The sequence below is a fragment of the Oncorhynchus tshawytscha genome, linkage group LG17, assembly GCF_018296145.1.
Source record: "Oncorhynchus tshawytscha isolate Ot180627B linkage group LG17, Otsh_v2.0, whole genome shotgun sequence".
In the NCBI taxonomy this organism is placed as follows: Eukaryota; Metazoa; Chordata; class Actinopteri; order Salmoniformes; family Salmonidae; genus Oncorhynchus; species Oncorhynchus tshawytscha.
This window is the reverse complement of record NC_056445.1, coordinates 791,832-809,038: the sequence shown is the minus strand read 5'-3', so window position 1 is coordinate 809,038 and position 17,207 is coordinate 791,832. Positions and strand designations below refer to the sequence as shown.

The window sequence follows — 17,207 nt, the reverse complement described above, 5'->3', positions numbered from 1 at the left end:
GTTGGACCGCAGAGTTAAGAAAAAGCAGCCAACAACGGCTCAGCATATGTGGGAACTCCTTCAAGACTGTTTGAGACTATGCCAATAGTCTGCAAAGCTGTCAAGGCAAAGGGTAGCTACTTTGAAGAATCTAAAATCTAAAATATATTTTGAATTTTTAAAACACTTTTTTGGTTATTACACGATTATAACACGATGTGTTATTTCATAGTTCTGATGTCTTCACTATTATTCTACAATGTAGAAAACAATAAAAATAAAGATCCTTTGAATGAGTAGGTGTCCAAACTTTTGACTGTTACTGTATATACTTTATTTATTTCTTCTCAAAAGTAGTGCACTGGGCCTTTACTAGTCCTGTATTAGCAGACAGATGTAGCCAGTAGGTATTTTTTTAAATCCCCAGTTCAGAAAGTCCCTCCCTATTGCAGTCAGGTTTCCTCGGTTTGACATCTATTGAATATTAATATGACATAGATTTTTGCCTCACAAGTATGTTTGTGTGAGAGAGAAAAGCGGGGTAGAGTGATAGGGTAAAAATGAAGAGGATACAATGCCAAGTCAACTGAGTCCTTGAAACTTTTGCAACAGAAGTGGATGTCATCTGCAGTTAAGCCTGAGACCTGCAGACTTGTGTTAGCTCCCCAAGGTAATTTCTAGGCTTTTGGTCAACGGGCTAAAACAATGGTGCCTAAAATCCTGGATTAATCCAGTCATCACAAATACATACTATCCAAACAAAGCCAGTGCAAATACTAGACATAGAAGATAAAAGCAAAACAAAAACAATGCAGGTCCTTCCACCCTGGAATCTTGTAAATGCAATCTTATTTGAAGGAAGATGTGTTGTCTTATTTAAAGCAATAGACTACTGCCTCTGCTAGAAGTGGAATATTGGTTACACAACTGCCGTGTTGTCCCAATCTCCAGTTGATCCCATTCTGAATGTTGCGCATGCGGTTGGTAGAAATGACGGGCACACTGGTTGGGGAAGTGTGTTCGTGTTTGTGCAGGGATGTCTTGTTCAAAGAAGCTCAGCTGTTTCGCACAGTAAGCGTATCATGGCTGCAACTTCGGCAATGATAGGGTAGGTGTAGGCTAGTATATACTTTTCAAATTGTCCTCTGTAACCCACAGTAGCAATAACCTAAAATGTTTATGGGATTGTTATTGTTGTGGTTTGTTTTAAATTAATAACCGTTTATTCTGTCACTGCATGGGGGGGTTTGTGAATTTAAAATTGCTGTATCGAACGAGCTTTGTGATTTAGCCTACTTTAGTCTTAAACTAGGATACACATTTTGTTGGGGGAAACGATCAGAAATAACCTTAAGAAAAATATACCCAAAAACGAAAGTTTTTCCATCTATGTCATAGTTATTTGAGTTGCGATTTACTTTCCATTGTGACAATTAGTTTGTATTATAAAATGTCGATAAAGATAGATTTATCATAATACCTCTCTCTCCAGAGTATTACCGTTCCTGTTAGACCTACTGTCCATGGTCCCCGCTGGAGCTCAGGTAATTTGTCTGAGTGACATGTATGGCACGATCAACTCCCCGAACTTTCCAGAACCCTACCCTAAAGAGTCCGAGGTCCGCTGGAACATAAGCGTTCCCGACGGGTTCCAAATCAGACTTTACTTCCTGCACTTCGACCTAGAACCCTCCTACCTCTGTGAGTACGACTATGTCAAGGTAAGTAAATCGTGACTGCCTATGTGTGTGGCCAGCCATTCACACGGAGAAAATGCCTCGAAAAGGGACACATTTCACATGTCCCACCTGGATTTAGTTCAGTCAATTCAATTAGGAATGTAAATTAATATTCAACTCTCATGACAAACATTTTTATTCTTGGAAGAGCTTTTTTTGTAATAGATTTGCCTGCCTGGTACAATAGACCCTGGCATATTGCCAAACTATTTGGCATTAGTTTGTCCCTGAGAAGGTGCATGGGTTTAGCCAGCCAAAGATGTCAGTGTGCCAGCATGGGCCAGTGTAATATGCTATGCCAGTGAAGAGAATGATAATGGATGATGTGCCAGGCGGCACTGGCACAGGAGCCTGGTCGGAGCTGGTGCCAGTTCGGGTTGGTTTGCCAGGCTTTGGTGCCCGACCCATCTCTTGATTTCTAGGAACCAGAGTTATGCCAGAATGGTTGGAATTCTGAACAGGGTTTAGCATGGCAACATCACAAGCAGCATGGAACTGTAGTGTCGAGTGCTCTTACTGCAGCAAAGCATTAGGGGGAAATGCTCCTGTCCTCTGCTGTGTCTGACACAGTATCTTCGGCCATGGTCCAATTCTACCCTTTTCCCAAAATGTGCTCATGAACACTCCCCGAAGTGTGCTCTTGTATACTTTATGATCTGTCGTAAAACTGTGTGCATTAACTCCACCTGGAAAATGCACTCCATTCGCCTTTTGTAGTCACTGTAGCACCCTTTATTTCCTGTGTAATTTGGCAATATTGGAATTAGGCCACAGCAGTTTGTAAAAGAAAGAGCAATGGCATATTTGATCACATTTCTGTAGGTGTGGGCAGAATGTTTCGATATTTTGCAGTGACCTTTTCAAACTAAAAATAGCAAGTGCCTGTCAAATCCAATTGTATGTCACATACGCCAAATACATTGGGTGTAGACCTTACAGTTAAATGCTTACTTACAGCCCTTAACCAACAATGCACTTTTGAGAAAAGGAAGCTTGGCCCCAGTGATGTACTGGCCGTACGCACTACCCTCTGTAGTGCCTTGCGGTCGGACGCTGAGCAGTTGCCATACCAGCTGTATAACTTTTTGAGGATCTGAGGACCCATGCCAAATCTTTTCAGTCTCCTGAGGGGGAATAGGCATTGTCGTGCCCTCTTCACGACTGTCTTGGTGTGTTTGGACCATGATGGTTTGTTGGTGATGTGGACACCAAGGAACTTGAATCTCTCAATGTGCTCCACTACAGCCCTGTTGATGAGAATTGGGGGGGTGCTCGGTCCTCCTTTTCCTGTAGTCCACAATCTCCTTTGTCTTGATCATGTTAAGGGAGAGGTTGTTATCCTGGCTCCACACGGCCAGTTCTCTGACCTCCTCCCTATAGGCTGTCTCATCGTTGTCACTGTTGTGTCGTCGGCAAACTTAAGGATAGTGTTGGAGTTGTGCCTGGCCATGCAGTCATGGGTGAACAGGGAGTACAGGAGAGGACTGAGCACGCACTCCTGAGGGGGCCCCCATGTTGAGGATCAGCATGGCAGATGTGTTGTTACCTACCCTGTCCACACATTCTTCAAGATTGATTGTATATTGGAAACAATTTAAAAGTAGACTACAGCCCACATTTATATGCAAACAATGAATTGTTGTTTTGATATTTTGTTTATCTATAGATTTTTGTGTTTTTATGTCCTGTCTTGGTATAGACTCAGAGATTAAATGGGTTTATGATGTTGCACTCCTATTGCACAGCAATACTGTAGCCTACATGTACTGTCAAATATTTTACATACTACCAGTCTATCTACTGTGTTTGCAGAATGTTTAAAAAAAAAGTATTCAGTAATTTATGGATTGTGACAGTTTCTGAAATAGAAACCAATGGCACATTCTGTCAGCACAACGTTTGACTGAAAACATGTTTTACATTTACTTTTCCCCCAACCTGAATATGCTGGACTGCCCGCGAGTTCTGAAACATTGTCTAGGCTACTCAAAACAAATTAAAATTACAGTAGAGTAGTAACATACATTCATCTAAGTTAAATAAACACTTTCTTGATGCACTGCCTATGGGATCATTCACACCCCGTGACTTTTTAACATTTTGTTCTGTTACAGCCTGAATTTAAAATGGATTAAATTTAGATTTTTTTGGGTCACTGGCCTACAGACAATAACACATAATGTCAAAGTGGAATTGTTTTAATTTTTTAAAACAAATTAATAAAAAATGTAAAGCTGAAATGAGTATTAAACCTCTTTGTTATAGCAATCCTAAATGGGTTCAGGAGTAAAAATGTGCTTAACAAGTCAAATGATGTTGCATAGACTCACACTGTGTGCAATAATAGTGTTTACCATGATTTATGAATGACTACCTCCTCTCTGTACCCTACAAATAAAATCATATGTAAGGTCCCTCAGTCAAGTAGTGAATTTCAAACACAGATTCAACCACAAAGACTATGGGGTTTTTACAATCCCTTGCAAAGAAGGGCACCTATTAGCAGATGGGTAAAAATACAAAAAGCATACATTGAATATCCCTTTTTAGCATGGTGAAGTTATTAATTACACTTTGGATTGGTGTATCAATACACCAAGTCACTTCAAATCTACAGGTGTCCTTTCTAACTCAGTTGCCGGAGAGGAAGGAAACTGCTTTGGGATTTCACCGTGAGGCCAATGGTGACTTTAAAACAGCTTAGAGTTTAATGTCTGTGATAGAAAACTGAAGATGGATTAACATTGAACAAAAATATAAATGCAAAATAACAATTTAAAAGATTTTACTAAATTACAGTTCATATAAGGAAATCAGTCAATTGAAATAAACGAATTAGGCCCTAATCTATGGATTTCACATGACTGGGAATACAGATATTGCTCTGTTGGTTAGATACCTTATAAAATAGCTAGGGGTGTGGATCAGAAAATTAGTCAGTATCTGGTGTGACCACCATTTACGTCATGCAGCGCAACATGTCTCCTTCGCATAGAATTGATCAAGATGTTGATTGTGACCTGTGGAATGTTGTTCCACTCCTCATCAATGGCTGTGTGAAGTTGCTGGATATTGGCGGGAACAACCTTTCATACACATTGATCCAGAACATCCCAAACGTGCTCAATGGGTGACATTTCTGGTGAGAATGCAGGGCATGGAAGAACTGTGACATTTTCAGCTTCCAGGAATTGTGTACAGATCCTTGAGACATGAGGCGGTACATTATCATACTGAAATATGAGGTGATGGCGGCAGATGAATGACACAATGGGCCTCAGCATCTCGTCACGGTATCTCTGTGCGTTCAAATTGCTATATATCAATTGTGTTCGTTGTCCGTAGCTTATGCCTGCCCATACCATTACCACACCACCACTCTGTTCACAATGTTGACATCAGCAAACTGCTCGCCGATATGATGCTATATACACACTGTCTGCCGTCTGCCAAATCTCATCAAAGATGAGCATTTTCCCACTGAAGTCAGTTAGGATGCCAAACTGCAGTCAGGTCAAGACCCTGGTGAGGACAACAAGCATGCAGATGAGCTTCCCTGAGATGGTTTCTGACAGTTTGCATAAATTCTTTGGTGGTGAAAACCCACAATTTCATTAATTTCAAGAATCCAGATGTGGAGGTGTGTTTACATGTGGTCTGCAGTTGCGAGGTCGGTTGGACAAACTGTCAACTTCTTGAAAACGATGTTGGATGCGTCTTATAGTAGAGAAATTATAATTTAATTATCTGGAAACAGCTCTGGTGGACATTCGTGTAGTCGGAATACCAATTGCATGCTCCCTCATCTTGAAACATCTATGACATTGTGTTGTGTGACAATTGCACATTTTAGAGTGGCCTTTTATTGTCCCCAATTAAAGGTGCACCTGTGCAATATGCCTCAGGCTGTGCAATATGCCTCAGGCCTGTGCAATATGCCTCAGGCCTGTGCAATATGCCTCAGGCCTGTGCAATATGCCTCAGGCCTGTGCAATATGCCTCAGGCCTGTGCAATATGCCTCAGGCCTGTGCAATATGCCTCAGGCCTGTGCAATATGCCTCAGGCTGTTTAATCAGCTTCTTGATATGCCACACTTGCCAGGTGGATGGATTATCTTGAAAAAGAGAAATGCACATTAACAGGGATGTAAAAATCTTTGCATAAGTTTTAGAGAAATCAGCTTTTTGTGAGTATGGAACATTTCTGGGATATGTTTTTTCAGCTCATTAAACATGTTGCGCTTATATTTTTGTTCAGTGTTGTTACATCACCATACTAACCTAATTGACAGAGTGAAAAGGAAACCAGTACAGAACAAAAATATTCCAACAAGGCACTCAAGTAATACTGCAAAAAATGTGGCACAGCAATTAACTTTTTGTTCTGAAATAGAAAGTGTTATGTTTGGTGCAAATCCAATACAACACATTACTGAATACCACTTTCCATATTTTCAAGCATAGTGGTGGCTGAATCATGTTATGGGTATGATTGCAATTGTTAAGGACTGTGGAATTTTTCAGTATTAAAAAAAGAAACGTAATGGAGCACAGGCAAAATCCTAGAGCAAAAACTATTTAAGTCTGTTTTCCACCAGACACTATAGGAGATGAATTCACCTTCAGCAGAACAATAACCTAAATCACAAGGCCACATTTACAGTGGAGTTGCTTACCATGAAGAATGTTCCCAAGTGGCCAAGTTACAGTTTTTACTTAAATCTGCTTGAAAATCCTGTGGCAAAACTTGAAAATGGTTGTCTAGCAATAACAAACAATCAATTTGACAGAGATTGAATAATTCTGTAAAGAATAATGGGCTAATATTGTACAATCCAGGTGTGCAAATCGCTGCCAAAGGTGATTCGAACGTGTGAATACTTAAATTAGATTTCTGTATTTCATTTTCAATACATTTACAACCATTTCTAAAAACATGATTTCACTTTTTCATTATGGGGTAGTGTGTGTAAATAGGTGAGATTTGTTTTTATATTTAATCCATTTTGAGTTCAGGCTGTAACACATCACAATGTGGAATAAGTCAAGGTGTATGAATACTTTCTGAAGGCACTGTATTTACATAGCCCCAATGAAATGAGAGATGCGTATGGTAATTTGTTGTATGGCTACCTCAGAAATATGAACCTATCACTGCCAGAAAAGGTGAGGAATTTATTCTGCAATAGTTATAAAAATGAAATATATAGGAAATAAATTCCTTTATTTTTGTTCTTCTCGGTAACGGCAAATGGCAGCATCTTATGTTTTTATGAAGGGTGTCATCATATTCCCCATTTGCACAAAATACTTACCTGTTTGCAATACAGTACTTCAACCACTGTCTAATGTTTTCTTGGAGGAAAGAACGTTTTCAAGAAGCACCAATCAAATGCTTTTCAATGCATGAGGAAGTGAACGGTAGAGAATTGGAACACAACCAGAGTGTCATTACATCCCCTATGAGAACCAGAAAATAGCTGAGAGAGAGTTGCAAATTGTATGGATAATTCTTCTGCAGAGCCAATCTCCTGCTGGGGTAAACAAGTTACACTAATGTTGAGCGGCTGTGTGTGTGTGTGTGTTGTGTGTGTGTGTGTGTGTGTGTGTGTGTGTGGCAGGTCAGGGTGCTGGTGTCCTGCCAATGGTGTTATTTGCACACCCCGGCAGTTCTACAATCTAAGGTAGATGCCCTCAATCTCACACAGATCATCAAGGAACCCACCAGGTACAACCCTAAATCTGTCAACAAGGGCACCCTCATAGACGTTATCCTGACCAACTGGCCCTCCAAATACACCTCCGCTGTCTTCAATCAGGATCCCAGCGATCACTGCCTCATTGCCTGTGTCCGCTACGGGTCCACAGTCAAACGACCACCCCTAATCACTGTCAAACGCTCCCTAAAACACTTCTGTGAGCAGGCCTTTCTAATCGACCTGGCCCGGGTATCCTGGAAGGATATTGACCTCATCCCGTCAGTTGAGAATGCCTGGTCATTCTTTAAAAGTAACTTCCTCACCATCTTAGATAAGCATGCTCCGTTCAAAAATGCAGAACTAAGAACAGATAGAGCCCCTGGTTCCCTCCAGACCTGACTGCCCTCGACCAGCACAAAAACATCCTGTGGCGGACTGCAATAGCATCGAATAGTCCCCGCGATATGCAACTGTTCAGGGAAGTCAGGAACCAATACACGCAGTCAGTCAGGAAATCAAAGGCCAGCTTTTTCAAGCAGAAATTTGCATCCTGTAGCTCTAACTCCTAAAAGTTCTGGGACACTGTAAAGTCCATGGAGAAGAAGAGCACCTCCTCCCAGCTGCCCACTGCACTGAGGCTAGGTAACACGGTCACCACCGATAAATCCATGATAATCAAAAACTTCAACAAGCATTTCTCAACGGCTGTCCATGCCTTCCTCCTGGCTACTCCAATCACGGCCAACAGCCCCCCCCCCTGCAGTTACTCGCCCAAGTCTCCCCAGCTTCTCCTTTACCCAAATCCAGATAGCAGATGTTCTGAAAGAGCTGCAAAACCTGGACCCGTACAAATCAGCTGGGCTTGACAATCTGGACCCTCTATTTCTGAAACTATCCGCCGCCATTGTTGCAACCCCTATTACCAGCCTGTTCAACCTCTTTCATATTGTCTGAGATCCCCAAGGACTGGAAAGCTGCTGCGGTCATCCCCCTCTTCAACGGGGGAGACACCCTGGACCCAAACCGTTACAGACCTATATCCATCCTGCCCTGCCTATCTAAGGTTTTCGAAAACCAAGTCAAAAAACAGATCACTGACCATCTCGAATCCCACCATACCTTCTCCGCTGTGCAATCTGGTTTCCGAGTCGGTCACGGGTGCACCTCAGACACGCTCAAGGTACTATACGATATCATAACCGCCACCGATAAAAGACAGTACTGTGCAGCCGTCTTCATCGACCTGGCCAAGGCTTTCGACTCTGTCAATCACCGCCTGGGGCGGCAGGGTAGCCTAGTGGTTAGAGCGTTGGACTAGTAACCGGAAGGTTGCGATTTCAAACCCACTAGCTGACAAGGTACAAATCTGTCGTTCTGCTCCTGAACAGGCAGTTAACCCACTGTTCCCAGGCCGTCATTGAAAATAAGAATTTGTTCTTAACTGACTTGCCTGGTTAAATAAAGGTAAAAATAATAATAATAATAATAAATAAAATATTCTTATCGGCAGACTCAGTAGCTTCGGTTTTTCTAATGACTCTGCCTTGCCTGGTTCACCAACTACTTTGCAGCCAGAGTTCAGTGTGTCAAATCGGAGGGCATGTTGTCCGGTCCTCTGGCAGTCTCTATGGGGGTGCCACAGGGTTCAATTCTCGGGCCGATTCTTTTCTCTGTATATATCAATGATGTTGCTCTTGCTGCGGGCGATTCCCTGATCCACCTGTACGCAGACGACACCATTCTGTATACCAAACGAGCTTCAATGCCATACAACACTCCTTCCGTGGCCTCCAACTGTTCTTAAACGCTAGTAAAACCAAATGCATGCTTTTCAACCGTTCGCTGCCTGCACCCGCACGCCCGACTAGCATCACCACCCTGGATGGTTCCGACCTAGAATATGTGGACATCTATAAGCACCTAGGTGTCTGGCTAGACTGTAAACTCTCCTTCCAGACTCATATCAAACATCTCCAATCCAAAATCAAATCTAGAATCGGCTTTCTATTTCGCAAACAAAGCTTCCTTCACTCACGCCGCCAAACTTACCCCAGTAAAACTGACTATCCTACCGATCCTCGACTTCAGCGATGTCATCTACAAAATAGCTTCCAATACTCTACTCAGCAAACTGGATGCAATTTATCACAGTGTTATCCGTTTTGTTACTAAAGCACCTTATACCACCCACCACTGCTACCTGTATGCTCTAGTCGGCTGGCCCTCGCTTCATATTCGTCGCCAGACCCACTGGCTCCAGGTCATCTACAAGTCCATGCTAGGTAAAGCTCCGCCTTATCTCAGTTCACTGGTCACGATGGCAACACCCACCCGTAGCACGCGCTCCAGCAGGTGTATCTCACTGATCATCCCTAAAGCCAACACCCCATTTGGCCGCCTTTCCTTCCAGTTCTCTGCTGACTGTGACTGGAACGAATTGCAAAAATCGTTGAAGTTGGAGACTTTTATCTCCCTCGCCAACTTTACACATCTGCTATCTGAGCAGCTAACCGATTGCTGCAGCTGTACATAGTCCATCGGTAAATAGCCCCCCAATTTACCTACCTCATCCTACCTACCCATACTGTTTTGATTTATTTACTTTTCTGCTCTTTTGCAAACCAGTATCTCTACCTGCATATCTGATCATTTATCACTCCAGTGTTAATCTGCTAAATTGTAATTATTCACCTACCTCCTCATGCCTTTTGCACACAATGTATATAGACTTTTTTTCTATTTTTTCTACTGTGTTTTTGACTTGTTTTTTGTTTCCTCCATGTGTAACTCTGTCTTGTTGTCTGTTCACACTGCTATGCTTGATCTTGGTCAGGTCGCAGTTGTAAATGAGAACTTGTTCTCAACTAGCCTACCTGGTTAAATAAAGGTGAAATAAAATAAAAAATAAATAAATTAGCATTCATTCCACTGCTACTCTGAAGCATTCACTTCCCACCAAGCTCATATTCATATTCAAATAACCCTACAGGGCACCACCGCAATGCACCCAGCACCACACCAGCAGCCAGACACAAAAGGACAACAGAGGGACCAGATAACTGCTTTTCCACAATGCAATGCGTTCTTGTCTGTGTTTTACAAGGGGGTGGTTTTGTGTTTGTGTCGGGGTGGGGGGTGATTGTGTGTATGCACTTGTTTTTATGTTTGTAAGGCTTGATCATTACCGTCACTGCCACGTTCACATTATTTATCTCGGAAATCACGTGTTCCAATGCCCCCCCCCAAATGTAACCTTTTTATGCATTGCCACTAGATGCTGATCTTGGGTCAGTTTGGCATTTTCCCCACTAATGGCTAAGGTTAGAATTGTATCTGTATCTAGTGGAAACTTTACCCCAGAACACATCCAAACTCTAATAATGGCATAAGTAGCCTCCCACTTCCCACTGCCAAATTCACAGCTCATCAATAAGTTCCATTGTGAGGCATCTGCTTGAATTCCACCACCTTGTCCAGACCCCCACCCCCTGGGGTGCAGAATGCATAGGGATCCTTGTGCATACACACACACTCGGACGCTCACATACATAACACTACTCATCTACCCACAGTTCTCAGTCCTGCGACCGGTGACCGACACAGATAACATTGTGTTGTCCTCTTCTTGAATGAAGATGTACTGTATATGTCTGATGCTGATCTGTGAATGTGTGTGCCTGTGTGTTTGTGAATGTATGCTTGCACATTTACATCGGAGTGAATAAGCACACGAGAAGTGCTTTATAATATCTGTGGTATAACTGTGATTGTTTCTTTGGTTGTAGTTGTAGAAATGTTCTAGTGTTGTGTGGTATTGGGACTGTGCCCAGTGTGGCTATACAAAAGTGTCTCTTAATCTCCCACATGCTGCTCTGTTGTAGCTGGGGTTAACCGAACGTTCAATGACACACTCAGTGTAAACATGCTATCAGAGACCCAGATAAGACTGGTGTTCTAAAAAGTGTTTGTGCGTACATCTGTTTCACCAGACAGACAGACAGACAGACAGACAGGACAGACAGAAACGGGGGAGATATTTGCAATGGATTAATTAGTGGACAAAAAGGCCATTTATCGGTAATCATTAGAAAACTTAAACAAAAACATTCCATTAAAACATTCCAACATTAATCTGAAATGCGATTTATGAAAAGCTTTACATGAGAAAATCAAGTCAATAGCTGATAAAGGTGTCAATTCATGTCAATGCCATGTACTGTAGGCCTACATATTTTTGTGTGCGTGTCTGCATACAGTACGTGCAGCTGTATGTGACTTTGTGCTCACACGTCCATTCTACTCTTTCTCTGCAGGTGGAGGCTAATGGAGAGGAGCTGGCAGTGTTCTGTGGGCGTGAGGACAGTGACACAGAGCAGGTCCCAGGAGAGCAGGTCATCAGCTCCCCTAGGAGCTCCTTCAGTGTCTCCTTCCGGTCCGACTTCTCCAATGAGGAACGCTTCTTGGGCTTCGAGTCCCACTACAGCGCTGTCGGTGAGCGGCCTGTACCGTCACTTCCATTCATTGTTAGCTAATGGTCGCTAAAGTTAGCTGAAGATGGTGGTGGCTGTTTAAAGGAAACCGGACCATGGATGACAGTCTTTTATGACCCATAGACTAGTTTTAGGGTGAGGAAACATTAACATTGTTAATCAGTGTTCTTCAATACTGGGCCAGGCTAGACCCATGGGTTGTTCAGGCTTTTGTTCTAGCCCAGGACCAATATGATATAATAGTTAAAAGTTAATTTGTATTCTATTTTAACACAGCTAATCAAGGGTTAGGTGATTAGTTGAATCAGGTATGTTAATGCAGGGCTTGAGTAAAAAGTCTCTCTCTTTCTCTCTTTCTCTGTAGATGTGGATGAGTGTAGGGACAGGAACGATGAGGATCTGGCCTGTGACCATTTCTGCCACAACTACATCGGTGGCTACTACTGCTCCTGTCGCTATGGCTACCTGCTGCATTCTGACAACAGGACATGTCGAGGTATTGTTTACCTTCTCCCCAAACTCATAGCCAGAGGTTCTAGGATTTTCATCTTTGCAAAGTACAGTTGGAGACACTAAAGAGTACATTTATGACACGCTCTCACTAGGAGACGATAGAGCACTGTGTTACACACACGACCTAACTGTATTTGTGAATAACTGTCAATTATGATGCATTATATATTGAAGATTCCCCATTCCACGCCCTTTTTTGAGTGCATTCCAACCTCCTTCCCTACATGCCAACTGTTTTTGATGTTCAAATTTGTAATGTGTGTCGGCAATACATTTTGGGAGGGGGAAACAAAGTGTTTAGCAGCTAATGCTCTGCGAAATATGAATGTATTTATGAAGGCAGTACGATTCCAATGTATTGGCCTATCGGATCTTTCCCCCAATGTGTTAACAGCAAAAACCACGTGGAATCTAATCTTTGAATAACATTTATTGCACATTCATAAACTCAGTAAAAAAAGAAACATCACTTTTTCAGGACCCTGTCTTTCAAAGATAATTCGTAAAAATCCAAATAACTTCACAGATCTTCAATGTAAAGGGTTTTTAAACACTGTTTCCCATGCTTGTTCAATGAACCATAAAACATGTAATGAACATGCACCTGTGGAACGGTCATTAAGACACTAACAGCTTACAGACGGTAGGAAATTAAGGTCACAGATATGAAAACTTAGGACACTAAAGAAGCCTTTCTGCCCAGGGTCCCTGCTCATCTGCATGGAACATGCCTTTGGCATGGTGCAAGGAGGCATGAGGACTGCAGATGTGGCCAGGGCAATAAATTGCACTGTCCGTAATGTGAGACGCCTAAGACAGCGCTACAGGACGGACAGCTGATCGTCTTCGCAGTGGCAGATCACGTGTAAAAACATCTGCACATGATTGGTACATCGGAACATCACACCTGCGGGACAGGTACAGGATGGCAACAACAACTGCCCGAGTTACACCAGGAATGCACAATCCCTCCATCAGTGCTGAGAGTGGCTGGACTGAGGGCATGTAGGCCTGTTGTAAAGCAGGTCCTCACCAGACATCACCGGCAACAGTGTTGCCTATGGGCACAAACCCATCGTCGCTGGACCAGACAGGACTGGCAAAAAGTGTTCTTCTCTGACGAGTCACGGTTTTTTCTTACCAGGAGTGATGGTCGGATTTGCGTTTATCTTCGAAGGAATGAGCGTTACACTGAGGCCTGTACTCTGGAGCGGGATCGATTTGAAGGTGGAGGGTCCGTCATGGTCTGGTGTGATGTGTCACAGCATCATCAGACTGAGCTTGTCATTTCAGGCAATCTCAACGCTGTGCGTTACAGGGAAGACATCCTCCTCCCTCATGTGGTACCCTTCCTGCAGGGTCATCCTGACATGACCCTCCAGCATGACTTTGCCACCAGCCATACAGCTTGTTATGTGCGTGATTTCCTGCAAAACAGGAATGTCAGTGTTCTGCCATGGCCAGCGAGGAGCCCGGATCTCAATCCCATTGAGCACGTCTGGGACCTGTTTGATCGGAGGGTGAGGACTAGGGCCATTCCCCCCAGAAATGTCTGGGAACTCTTGGTGGAAGAGTGGGGTAACATCTCTCAGCAAGAACAGGCACATCTAGTATAGTCCATGAGGAGAAGATACACTGCAGTACTTAATGTAGCTGGTGGCCACACCAGATACTGACTGTTACTTTTCTGTAATTTTGAACCTCCCCCTTTGTTCAGGGACATATTATTCAATTTATGTTATTCACATGTCTGTGGAACCTGTTCAGTTTGTTTCAGTTGTTAAATCTTGTTATGTTCATACAAATATTTACACATCAAATCAAAGTTTATTTGTCACGTGTGCCGAATACAACAGGTGTAGATCTTACAGTGAAATGCTTACTTACAGGCTCTAACCAATAGTGCAAAAAAGTGTTAGGTGAACAATAGGTAAGTAAAGAAATAAAACAGTAAAAAGACAGGCTATATACAGTAGCGAGGCTATAAAAGTAGCGAGGCTACATACAGACACCTGTTAGTCAGGCTGATTGAGGTAGTATGTACATGTAGATATGGTTAAAGTGACTAAGCATATATGATGAACAAAGAGTAATATTTGCGTAAAAGATGAGTTGGCGGGTGGTGGATGGCGGGACACAATGCAGATAGCCCGGTTAGCCAATGTGCGGGAGCACTGGTTGGTCGGCCCAATAGAAGTAGTTTGCACATGAATATATAGTTAAAATGACTATGCATATATGATAAACAGAGAGTAGCAGGGTTAGGGGGGTGTTGGGGGTGGCACACAATGCAAATAGTCCGGGTAGCCATTTGATTACCTGTTCAGGAGTGTAATGGCTTGGGGGTAAAAACTGTTGGGAAGCCTTTTTGTCCTAGACTTGGCACTCCGGTACCTCTTGCCATGCGGTAGTAGAAAGAACAGTCTATGACTGATGTGGCTGGGGTCTTTGACAATTTTTAGGGCCTTCCTCTGACACCGCCTGGTGTAGAGGTCCTGGATGGCAGGAAGCTTAGATGTACTGGGCCGTACACACTACCCTCTGTAGTGCCTTGCGGTCAGAGGCCGAGCAATTGCCGTACCAGGCAGTGATGCAACTAGTGCTCTCGATGTTGCAGCTGTAGGACCTTCTGAGGATCTCAGGACCAATGTCAAATCTTTTTAGTTTCCTGAGGGGGAATAGGCTTTGTTGTACCCTCTTCACGACTGTCTTGGTGTGTTTGGACCATTCTCGTTTGTTGTTGATATGGACACAGAGGAACTTGAAGCTCTCAACCTGCTCCACTACAGCCCCGTCGATGAGAATGGGTGCGTGCTCGGTCCTCCTTTTCCTGTAGTCCACAATCATCTCCTTAGTCTTGGCTATGTTGAGTGATAGGTTGTTATTCTGGCACCACATGGCCAGGTCCCTGACCTCCTCCCTATAGGCTGTCTCGTCGTTGTCTGTGATCAGGCCTACCACTGTTGTGTCGTCTGCAAACTTAGTGATGGTGTTAGAGTCGTGCCTGGCCATGCTAACTACCCTCACCACCTGGGGGCAGCCCGTCAGGAAGTCCAGGATCCAGTTGCAGAGGGAGGTGTTTAGTCCCATGATTCCTTAGCTTAGAGATGAGCTTTGAGGGTACTATGGTGTTGAATGCTGAGCTGTAGTCAATGAATAGCATTCTCACATAAGTGTTCCTTTTGTCCAGGTGTGAAAGGGCAGTGTGGAGTGCAACATAGATTGCATCATCTGTGGATCTGTTTCGGCGGTATGCAAATTGGAGGGGGTCAGGGGTTTCTGGGATGATGGTGTTGATGTGAGCAATTACCAACCTTTCAAAGCACTTCATGGCTACGGACGTGAGTGCTACGAGTCGGTAGTCATTTAGGCAGGTTTACTTTGTGTTCTTGGGCACTATGGTGGTCTGCTTGAAACATGTTGGTATTACAGACTCAATCAGGGACATGTTGAATATGTCAGTGAAGACACCTGCCAGTTAGTCAGCACATGCCCGGAGCACACGTCCTGGTAATCCGTCTGGCCCCGCAACCTTGTGTATGTTGACCTGTTTAAAGGTCTTACTCACGTCAGGTACTGAGAGCGTGATCACACAAACGTCCGGAACAGCTGATGCTCTCATGCATGCCTCAGTGTTGCTTGCCTCGAAGCGAGCATAGAAGTGATTTAGCTAGTCTGGTAGGCTCGTGTCACTGGGCAGCTCACATCTAGTGGAAGGCATAGGAACTGCAAATTGAGTCCTAAGTCAATGGATACTGTAATGGTATTGAATAGAAAACTACAAAACAACAAAAAAACTCACAGAAAAATCAGGGTATATACGCAGAGTCAGGGTATATGCAACAGTATGGGCCGCCTGGCTCGTTGCGAACTAATTTGACAGAAATTTACGTAATTATGACATAACATTGAAGGTTGTGTAATGTAACAGGAATATTTAGACACCCGTTAGATAAAATACAGAATGGTTCCATATTATACTGAAATAATAAACGTTTTGTTTTCGAAATGATAGTTTCCGGATTCGACCATATTAATGACAAAAGGCTCATATTTCTGTGTGTTATTATGTTATACTTAAGTCTATGATTTGATAGATCAGTCTGACTGAGCGATGGTAGGCAGCAGCAGGCTCGTAAGCATTCATTCAAACAGCACTTTTGTGCATTTTGCCAGCAGCTCTTCACAATTCTTCAAGCATTGAGCTGTTTATAACTTCAGGCCTATCAACTCCCGAGATTAGGCTGGTGTAACCGATGTGAAAGGGCTAGCTAGTTAGCGGGGTGCGCTCTAATATCGTTTCAAACGTCACTCGCTCTGAGACTTGGAGTAGTTGTTCCCCTTGCTCTGCAAGGGCCGCGGATTTTGTGGAGCGATGGGTAACGAAGCTTCGAGGGTGGTTGTTGTCGATGTGTTCCTGGTTCAAGCTCAGGTAGGGGCGAGGAGAGGGACAAAAGCTATACTGTTACACTGGCAATACTAAAGTGCCTATAAAAACATCCAATAGTCAAATGTATATGAAATACAAATGGTATAGAGAGAAAGAGTCCTATAAATACTATATTAACTACAACCTAAAACCTCTTACCTTGGAATATTGAAGTCTCATGTTAAAAGGAACCACCAGCTTTCATATGTTCTCATGTTCTGAGCAAGGAACTTAAACGTTAGCTTTTTTACATGGCACATAGTCATTTTACTTTCTTCTCACATTATTTTAACCAAATTTAACATGTTTCATTATTTATTTGAGGCTAAATTGATTTTTATTGATGTATTATATTAAG

General features: G+C 43.0%; 1 protein-coding gene across 2 annotated transcripts in view; it reads left to right on the top strand.

Moving 5' to 3' along the window:
- Nucleotides 1-953: 953 nt before the first annotated feature.
- The window catches only part of masp1 (MBL associated serine protease 1), a 71,168-nt gene continuing 54,914 nt past the window's right edge, over nucleotides 954-17,207 (top strand). For both annotated transcript variants that reach the window (XM_024415788.2, XM_042299999.1), the window contains exons 1-4: nucleotides 954-1,087; nucleotides 1,472-1,700; nucleotides 11,731-11,908; nucleotides 12,272-12,403. In XM_024415788.2, the coding sequence (XP_024271556.1) occupies nucleotides 1,062-1,087; nucleotides 1,472-1,700; nucleotides 11,731-11,908; nucleotides 12,272-12,403 (565 nt within the window). In that variant the 5' untranslated portion in view covers nucleotides 954-1,061. The remainder of the gene's footprint in view (nucleotides 1,088-1,471; nucleotides 1,701-11,730; nucleotides 11,909-12,271; nucleotides 12,404-17,207) is intronic.